Here is a 10,202-nt window from a genome sequence, read left to right on the forward strand (position 1 = left end):
TCATTGGCATTTCATGTTCTTGTTTTGTTATTGCTGGCAGTATTTTGATACAATAATGCAATATGAATTTTGTGCAATAATAAAACCTAAGACAAACTTAGTTAATGCGTCAATCAAACACCCAACAGAAAGATTGTGAGTCCTTGTGACGTGAAGTAGAATATTCTACGAATGTGTTGTATAGAATATGCCAAATATTAAATTAATTATTATTTGATACTGATAGCTGAGCAGGTGAATTATGCCACAATATAATTTCATTTTCTGGTTTTGAAATAGCCGACAGTATTTTACTTCAACAAATGTAATATACATGGAATACATGTTGTTATGTTACCTATGTTAAAAGTTTAAAAACAGCCAACAGAAGGAGCTGTTTCAGCAGATAATGTTTGTACCTTATGCATTACCTTTCTTTTCTGCAGGACCATGCTTCCGCTGGGTGGTGGACATTTGCCTCCTGAAGAAGTTGAGCAACATGAAGACCACCAGATGAGGTGTCTGCAGTTCATGTGGAACTCTGCAGACTACAAGTGTTATGCCAACCACAACCAAAGTGCTGTGATCATGGAGGCATGAACCTCATGACAACACTTCAGATTTGCAGTTGAACCAAAGTGTGATTCAAACGACCTGTGGCATCTCACTCAATGTGTGAACAGTGTGATTATTGTGCAGTGTTCAGCTGCAACTAAGACATTTATTAGTGACTTGTTTTGCAATTAGCCACCAAAAGCATTTTTTGGGCTGGCTGCCTGTAATTTGTTGTGCACTGCGCAATAGTGGTAGTGTTTTGTCACTTGTCAAGTTGTCAGTTGTGCATGTTGCATGTTTCTCTTCCCTCGGCCCTCATTATCTGAATTGGCATCACTCAGTCTCCCCAGATCTCCATTGACTGTCTGTCAACCACCTAACTTGAGATGGTATTTGCTAATAGTGTCAGAAAAGAAGTGATTGTAGACATTTTTAGGAATATGAGCTCCGTTTCATGCGTGTTCCAGTGGTCATTTTGTCACATGTCCCATAGTGTAATAAATGGAAACTGTTGTTCCCTTTTGAAGGTACTCGCGGATGCAGAAAGCGTTGGGCCTAATTATTAAACGCACCCTCCTATCAGCGACGCACGAAATCGACAAATATCATCCTTTTTAGAACAGGAGGAAACGAAAACTTGTGAACATAGCTGTACCTACAACAGTGCATAAGGAATTGAAATTCTGGGAGTTTTTGAAATTCGGAGAAACTCAAGTTGTCGACAGGTATGCCCCCTTGCACGTCAAAGACCGCCTAAAAAACAAACGTCTACAAATGGAGGCAGTATTCGTATGTTCGTTGTAATTGCAGCAGCCTAGCAACATGTATTGCGGTCCGATGGCGAATTACACTCGTGCTCAAAAACTATGCCGGTAACTGCCAATGCACTTAGGTCATAGGTGAGGAGAGGAAGGGTTTTGTCATATGTCAACATCATAGAAATGGCTTCATCTGAGCTGTGCCTAATTGTACATAATTCAACCAATCTATGCATTTCGTTTCTTGCAATCTACTCATGCTTTCACTCCAGCTTCAGAGTAATCATCCCATATTGTACGTCTTAAGATATTGATTTCTATGGCGGTTTGCAATTACTAGCCACGTCTCACCTCAGTTTGGTGGCCCCGCATCGGCCCACTCGGCCGCTCTAAAATTGACTTACGGAGGAGGATGGTGGCTTTTATTTTAGCTTCTCCGCCGACTGCGGGGAGCGCCGTCGCCGAGGTAGGAGCAATAATTAGCTTATATTTGAGACTAATTTCCACGCTTAATTAACATTTTAATGTTATTTTAATTAATTCATGTTAATCTTTGACGCATTCTCTTTCTATTGATACCATCCACCGGTCTGAGAATTACTGCCTTGCTGCGTAAGGGCCGATAAAAGATCACGCTTTTAGGGGTATCTCTTCAACATGGGGCAGGAGCAATAAATAGAGCGCTCTAATTTTAGCTTATTTCCCTGGTATGTCACCAACTGTTGACCCTGACCTATGCTTGACTGACCCCTACATGGAGCTGACACTCTTGTAGGCCTTATATGATGGATTGTGCATCGTTTTGACAGAGTTTAATTTTATGACGAGAGGCGCCCCCATTGCAAAGTCCTGAAGTCCATGCTACTGAAAGCCCGATTTCAGGTGTTTGACCTGACCTTGACCCGACCTGTGACCTCAAAATTCACCTATAAAGTACTCATCTGAAGCGTCTCGTAGCGTTCTTTCGTTTGCCGCCTCGTGCGTTTCGCTGCGCCGATTGGTTCTCGAGTTATCGGCTGGGGGCGTTTAACGCCCCCCCCCCCCCCCCCCAGCAAACGGTGGGTGGCGAAATACCCCAGCAACTGCCGGGTTAAAGGGACCCTCCCACCTTCAAAAAAGTTTATGAATTGGCATGAAAGTGATGTCGCTCGGTTCAGAGAGAGCGAAAACGAATATCTACCAAATTTCACCGAAAAATATTCGCCAGTTTTCAAGATATTAGACTTTTATTTTTGTTTACTTTTTTGGGATCTCCGCTGTTTCTAGCGACTTTATTTTAGAAGTGCGGCGTTTGCGGCAGCTGTTGCGCGCAAATAGCATATACCACCGCGTGCTACAAAACGTTTTAGTCAAACATTTAAAAATCGTTAGACATCTGCGCTGACGTCACACATTCAGAGGGGTATTCCTAAGCATTAGCCCCTCTGAATCAAAATGCTGCAATTTTGAAATTCAATATTTCTGACTTAAGGCATTTCTCGATGTTGTGAGTGCCGAAACCGGTAATTGTGAGCCAGGGACCCCGTTTTGGCTATCTCAACTCAAATCTAATGTTAATGTGGGAGGGTCCCTTTAATGCGGTTTCAGCTTGGGTTTCAGTGATGGTCAATTAAATTCAAAAGCAGTTTGTCTCGTTTTCTTGCTTGGTGCGGAGAAGAAAAAAGGTAAAAAGAACTAAGGCAATCTTGTGCTTTGAACAGTAGGAGAGCTATTATAATTTAGTGGTTTAAGAATTAAAAGGCATAGTATATACTGTTCAGTATTCATTTTCTTTATCAGCTTGCTGTCGGTCAGTTTGCATTTTTCGTCCTTTCATTGGCGTACAGTACGTAAGCAGTACTATAAACCAATGAGAGGCCAAGATACGCTAGCAAGTAAGTTCTCATGGATATCCTCAAACAGCTTGCGTTCCAAACACTGGAAGTGGACGAATGTTGGATTGGGGAGGTAAATAAAACACTCAGATTTAATCAGTAAGACATGGCTAATTTTGATAGGAGATAGCGAATTCGCCAATGAATCGTCTTTGAAGTTTTGATAGGGGCTTCAGTCAACACTCAACTCTACCGTTTGAATAGGTACTTGAGTCAAAGACCGTGAGCCAACCTGAAACTTCACATGTGGCAAATGTTAATTGATAATTTTAATATCAAATAAAATATATCCTTACAATGTAACATTTACATGACTTTACCCTAACCTCTTCTTCTACCCTAACACTGGGCCCTGTTTCAAGGCCTGAAGCTGCAACACGCTGCGCTACGGCCTACACTGCTGTGTCGGTGCAGTGTTTGAGCCAAATTTGCCTTGGCCCTCCAGTGTTGCAAGTATTCAAGTTGAAGTTTGCTAATTTTTCATGGAAGCCCAATACATGGCTACAGCTTGCTGTAGCGTTGTGCCTTGAAACAGGGTACTGGCTTACCAGTTACCACCTAAGCTTTAGTTTGATCCAAGTCACTGATATAATGTCTTATACTGATACAGACTGTGTGCATGTTGGTGCTCAGTTCATTCTCCCATCAAAATTGAAATACCTACATTATATCACATACGAGACAGATTTATTGTTAACAACTAAGCTTGTCCTTGTGAGTTCTGAGCAAAGAATCCAAGATATTTCGGTAAAAGTATACATTAAGTCCGAGTGCCTGTTAAAAGATAAAGTTTTCATATTCTTACATAATTTGACATCCTGAATCCAAAAATGATACTTATATGTCCTGGAAATAAAAGAAAACATAATCAAACCTGACCTAACCTTACCTATTTACCTACAACCTACCAACCTACAACCTACAACCTACACAAACCTACAACCTAACCTAACCTAACCTACAAACCTACCACCCTAAAACCTAAAACCTACAAACCTACAACCTAACCTAACCTAAAACCTAATTTTTTTGCTGTTACATATTTGTATCAACAGCGTCACAATTGTCCACTCGGACCTAATATATACTAATACCGATATTTCTATGGGAGGAATGAGACATGGGCGGTGTTTCACGGGACGCTGCTATCAAATTGCGCGAGCTGACGTCACACTTGTGGTAGTGTTGGAGCAATGGGCCTGTTGATGTTTCCATGGAAACACGGAATTTGACACGTGTAAAAGCAGCGTGCTGCTATCACCGGTGAAACAGGGCCATTACTAATTGCACATCTGAGGGCTGTGTTTTAGCCCTAAAGCTTTCCATGAAGTCGAAAAAACAAAGATTTGTTTCCAATAAATCATAAAAATGTTTAGAGCATTGTTTAGTTGCTCTAATGAGCTTTGGCACAATTATGCATCCAATGCAAAGGTGCGATAGTGTTTAATGTTTTAAGTAGGTATGTAGCAAATTATATTACAAAGAACATCCAATAAAACCATTGAATGGGTTTAGTTGACCATGATGGGAATTTGCCGTAGAAGACTGTTTCAGCTTGCAGTGCAGCACTGATGGCCAGTCAGCATCAGATGGATCAGTGTCCTCTATCTTTGTGCACCTGCTTGAGCTGAATGTTTGAAAGGGTCAGAGGCTTCAGTTCAGTGAACAAAAGCTCAAATTCAAAGGCTACTCATGCCATGCCTCCTCTGACTTTCTGTCTGTTTGCCACTGTTCATTTCACTTTGACACTCATCTTACGTACCTGTATTTATTTCAGTTTGCATGGATGCTTGAAATGGGAAATTCTAAAGGTCACAGAGTAATTCATCCACTTATTGTCGTTTTTCTAATTGCCAATGACCTTAGTGGGTAGTGTTAAAGCATTCAGTGTTTAAATGGCCCTGAATGGCCTGAAATCACCATCTCATCTATAAAATCAGTTAGCCCTCAACCATCTGTACTCTGTAGTATGGTCATCCAGAGTTCACCAACTGGTCATCCGACACCACACAACTTGAAACTTTTAACCCCACAGGGCCAGTATAAAGTAGGGCCCTACACCATTGCTTTTACCTCAGAGAGCAAATAATTATTGAAATTGAAATGTCAATGTTAAATCATTTTTAGCTCCAGGATGTCATATTTTAGCATTGGAACAGATCCAAATGTTGAATTTTATCCCAGAGAAAGGCTCTACTGAATTTATGAGAGCTTGGGAACATTCAGATCTTCTGGTTTGAGTTGACCCTGCATTGATCAAACCATCACACTTTGGCGCTTATGAGAAATGTGCCTAATAAAATACCCAATGAAGTATTATCCACAAGCCAGTTGACCTCAGAGCTCATTCTATCTTGAATAAAAGAAAACATTTAGCCACCACAGAATAGCGCACAATTTCCAGTTTTCTCTCCAGCCTTGCCACGTAGAATCCAGTTACTGATTCCCGAAGCTATTCTCTGTTTTGTCGAGAGTTACCCCAGAGAGCACAACAAAAACGGCTTGAATAATTTGTACCTCGGTTTGCCTCAAGAATCGGGCTCAGGTATTTCAACTGCAATTTTAGGCCAGGATTTCATTTCAGTCTGTAGTACCTAGTGCTTTGGTAATATTTGATCAATGTATATTTATTCTGTTTACACTTTTACATACTGACAGGTTGGCTTCATAAACAACCTAATGAATCCTACATTAAGTTCACTGTTTGTTGAACCCATTGCATCAGTTTTAATGAAAATGATACACTGATTGTCATTATCACTTTTTCGTCGTATGTTTCTGAGTTCTTTTTTTTGTGTCCCTTTCCTTCACCCTCACTTTCACCCTCATCCCTTCTCATTCTTTTCACACGAGCACACACACATCGCACAGCCCAGATTCCCTGGTCACAGACCACAGGTGTCTCATTACACCGCACCTTTGGTGAGGTGCAGCGACGCAGTGCGTGAGTCTCAGTTTCGTGCCGAGTGTGCTGAGAGTGGTGCGATTGAAGCCGTTCCCGTGCTTGAGAACACATATGGTTGATGGCTGTGATGAGCATTGTTAGTATTATAGTTGTAGTGATGATAAAATAGCCTTTGCTCATACTTAATCGAAAAATGACGAAAAAACAAAATATAGATAAAGAAGCCACAAGGGCGAAATATCAGTCTCTTTATATATATTTTGTTTTTTTCGTCATTTTTCGATTAAGTATGAGCAAAGGCTATTTCATCATCACTACAACCATTCCCGTGCTGTTTGACGCATGTTGTAGTGGCTTATTTTAGGTAGAGCTTGAAAAAGTGATGTTTGTTGAAGTCAGACCGTGTGTGTCATATTTTGCGGTTGTGGCCTTATTGTGTCTTATTGTCTTTGTGTCTTATTGGGTGGCTGTGACCTTTTTGTGGTTGGTCATGGTGTGAGTTGTATTGCTTGTGTGTATCCATGTGAGTTTGTAGGTGCCATCATACTTCTGATACCAAAACCAAACATTAACCGTATGCTTTTCTGTTTGCTTTCAGCTCTATGCTCCACTACTGCTTGCCATGACATTGGTCAAACGTGACCCAGCCGTAATCACCGCTCCTGGACGGTGACCTGACCTGGGTCACGCTAGTTGACCCAGTTATGGCCGAACCAATCACCGAACCATACACCGCTGCCACCTCCAGCAGTTTCATCACAGTGGCGGCAGAGGCAGCCACCGACTCCGCCGACCTCCTCGAATACAGGTCCAGTGGTGACGTCAGACACTGGCGAGGTGATGACGTCATCAGTTGGTCTGATGAAGAAAACGGCGGGGCAGTGTCTGGTGAAAGTGACGTCACACAAGTCAGTGAGAAGCGCGGTGGGTTAGATGACAAAACTGAGCAGAAAAATGATAGATACGTTACCGATTCTCAGGACAGCAGCGATGACGCTAAGCACGGCAGTGAATCCACGTCACAAAGTCGCCACAAGGTCTCAGAAAGTATTAACCAGGTTTCTTCTGAATCTCGCCTCAGCTCGACTTGGCAGATACCAAGTGAAAGTCCAAGGCTAGCAACAAGCAACCCTACTATTGAACTCCTCCTAACCGCCAAGCCTTTAGAGTTAGAAACTGTGGAAGGTGACGGTAGTCTGGAGACTGGCAGTGGACTATCCACAGTGGACGAGGTGGACGCTGTCCACCCCCGCCTCTCCTCCGGCAGCGCTCGTCGCCGGCCCTCCCATCCTGCCTTCGTTTGTGACACGTGTTCCCGCGATACGGCAGGCTGGCAGGACTGTGTGGACCACGCCTATCGCTCCGGACATGGCCTGGCCGCGCGCTGTGCCCTCTGCCGTCTACCAGCCGTGCGATGTCGCAGAAAGGGTCGGCCTGGAGTTTGGCATCGCTGTGTGGTGACCGACACAGTTCGGAAGATGGGCGTGGGCAATGTGGCTGCCTTGATGGCTGGGTCGCATCTGACTGCGCCAAGACCGTGGAGGTTGAGCTGTGGCGAATGTGGCGCAGCGTTTGCGGCGAAGACGGCGCGACTGGTGCGTCACGTTATAGAGCGAGGACATTCAGTGGAGAGGCATTGCGAGAAGTGTTTGTTTCCCGTGTTTGTGTTTGCGCTCAATGATGAACGCAGGGAGATGCATGTTTGTGTGGGGAACTCTGCCTGGCTGAGGAAGGAGGAAGAGGCTCTGCTCGCCACAGCAGGGGACGATGCGCGGTACCTGACGCACTTCAGCGAGAACGGCGAGGAGAGAGGGCAGGGACAAAGGCAGAACGGAGGAACACCAACCCATCACCATCGTCACCACCACCGCCACAGTCACACGGGACTCGATCACCATCACGAGCACCAAAACGGCGGCATCTGCCGTCGTTCTCAAGGCACTACTTCCAGTTACCATCAGAGTAGTCCGACCAAGACTTCCAACGGTAGTCCGTCATCTCACAACCATCAAACCAGCATCATCACCGACAACGGCGGCAGTGGTGACGGCGGGATGGGTGGCGTGGGACACTCTAGTGTTCCCCTCTCTGGCGGGAAGCTCGTGGTACCTCTCACGGCCGGTACGGATCGCCGCTGGCCTGAGGAGCGAACGGCATCCTGTGTGGCGATTTGAACCCGAAAAGTCGTCTCGTAATATTTAGCGAGGTGAGTTTGGGGTGACGGGGTCGAAATGGGCCTGGGGAGGCTCCGTGCTGAAGGGCGATACCCTGCATCCCTCGGGGTGACATCTACATTCTACAGGGTGAAGTTGAAGACACTGTTCGAGATGTGTTTCCAAGGCAGCTATCCCCGTAGCAAATTACTGTCACAAACTCCCAGCCGCGTCTTCCTATAGTGCAACCCTGCATATCACCCGTATAAGGTCCAGTTTAGAGCGTGAATACGGTCACAGAGTGTGTTGGATGAAGGGTTTTTGCTTTTGTTGTAGGTATCAGGGAAATGTCACGATCAGGTTATGTCATGGTCAGATTTTTGGTGCGTGTGTCGAGATGTTTTTGGGAAACGTGTCGGAGTTGTTTGGTGCAATAGCGAGGCGAGGGTAGTTAGTCAACACATGCATCAGTTTTAATTCGCCATCTTATACCAATTTCTACAAGCTCATTTGGTCATTTTGCTAAAGCTATTTTTGAAACGCAATGTCAATTGTCAAACATTCTTGTTGAAAAAAGTAATTACGAATCTACCAACAGCTTTACTTCTTAGTTGTTCGGTATTCACTGCTGAATATGGTATAAAGTTACCATTATGGACGGTGGTGAAGTTACTTGCTCTCATGGGTACTTAACTGTTAATTTTGTTCTTGGTTAGGGTTCTGGGCTTTGTCAGTTGCACCAAATGTTAAAGAGCCATCTCTTTGATGCTGCCGGACTTGTTTCAAATTATTAACATTACCCCAACCAACAGCCAAATGTAGCAATTTAGTTCACAATGTAATCGATGTCTCAAAGCTGTACCCTGTTATTTGTACCGCTAGCTCCGTCTACACACGTCAATGGCTGCGGTAGTAAATAAAAATATATGCAAGCTGCGTACCTGTTGACATCCCAAATATCGGGCTGCTCTCAAGAAGCGTGTATGAATATTGTAATAGGATGTGCGTAGTGCCAAGTATGTAGTTGTTCTATTTGTAGCTATTTATCGGACAAGGGCTTTCTTCCTAGCTTCTAGTAGTCGGCATGAATGTAGTGATAGTGCTAGAGCATATGCTTGCCAGAATTGCAAATGCACATTGTTACGGCACGTATGTCGCTTATGTCAGGAAAGTTTCTGTTATTGGTTCTGGGAAGTGTTTTTGGGCCAGTGAGACATAAGTTGCTTTAGGTGACTGTTTCTGAAATCATGGAGTGTTTTCGTTTCTGAAATTTGTATAACTCTTGTACCTGGTTTGGTGGGCTATTTTGATTTGCTCAATGTTAATTGTTGGCCTATTTTTCGTGTGCTTATCGTTATCGGTTTGTTTTATAACCTACACAACAGCGTGCCAGTTAATAACGAAATGACACGTAAGCCTTGGTGGAACTGTATCTATGCAAACATATCGCACTTGCGCTCTTCGGACTGTTGAGCACCTGTTGTCTTCCCGCCAGTTATCACGAAATGTTGGAACTATGCGATACGTTTTCGCCTTTCCCATGCTTCTTTTTACTCATGCCGCACATCTTTTCAGTCACTTCTGTCCGTTCATCTTCTGAACTTATTTATTGCTTCACATCCATCGTAATGATTGGTCCCTTCTTTCGAATGTAATAGACAATGGACATATTTGACAACTAATGTGTACACAGCATACGGATTAAACAACCACAAAGGTACACTGGTGGTAAATATACGTTGAAGGTTATCCTGTGTTTGGGTTTAGTGACCGCGAACGACTATGCGTCGCGTATGAATGGAAATCAGCTGGAAAAACAGTGTACTGTGTGTAGTGGAGCACTGCTGTGTTCGATTCGACGAATGCCCGTCGACCCACGTCAGTCTAGCTGATGAAACGGTGATTACGCTGAGTTTTGGGCACATCGATGACCTATGTTATCGACGCAACCACACCCCCTACCCTAACCCACTTAAAA

The 10,202-nt window shown here is 43.9% G+C and overlaps 1 protein-coding gene across 3 annotated transcripts; it reads left to right on the forward strand.

Moving 5' to 3' along the window:
- Positions 1-3,142: 3,142 nt before the first annotated feature.
- Positions 3,143-9,973, forward strand: LOC122373164. 3 transcript variants are annotated; one of them, XM_043350990.1, is made up of 2 exons: positions 3,143-3,166; positions 6,670-9,973. In XM_043350990.1, exon 2 carries the CDS (start codon positions 6,776-6,778, stop codon positions 8,243-8,245), a length of 1,470 nt encoding a protein of 489 aa, XP_043206925.1. In that variant the 5' UTR covers positions 3,143-3,166; positions 6,670-6,775; the 3' UTR covers positions 8,246-9,973. The 3 variants fall into 3 exon arrangements, 1 of the variants encoding a protein (XP_043206925.1); XR_006254988.1 differs by lacking the exon at positions 3,143-3,166 and adding an exon at positions 3,189-3,239; XR_006254987.1 differs by lacking the exon at positions 3,143-3,166 and adding an exon at positions 3,209-3,370.
- Positions 9,974-10,202: the final 229 nt, after the last annotated feature.

The sequence above is a fragment of the Amphibalanus amphitrite genome, unplaced genomic scaffold, assembly GCF_019059575.1.
Source record: "Amphibalanus amphitrite isolate SeventyFive unplaced genomic scaffold, NRLGWU_Aamphi_draft 001451F_arrow, whole genome shotgun sequence".
In the NCBI taxonomy this organism is placed as follows: Eukaryota; Metazoa; Arthropoda; class Thecostraca; order Balanomorpha; family Balanidae; genus Amphibalanus; species Amphibalanus amphitrite.

Excerpts from the sequence above, each read along its gene's own strand:
- LOC122373164 (XM_043350990.1), top strand. The coding sequence starts at position 6,776 with ATGGCCGAACCAATCACCGAACCATACACCGCTGCCACCTCCAGCAGT.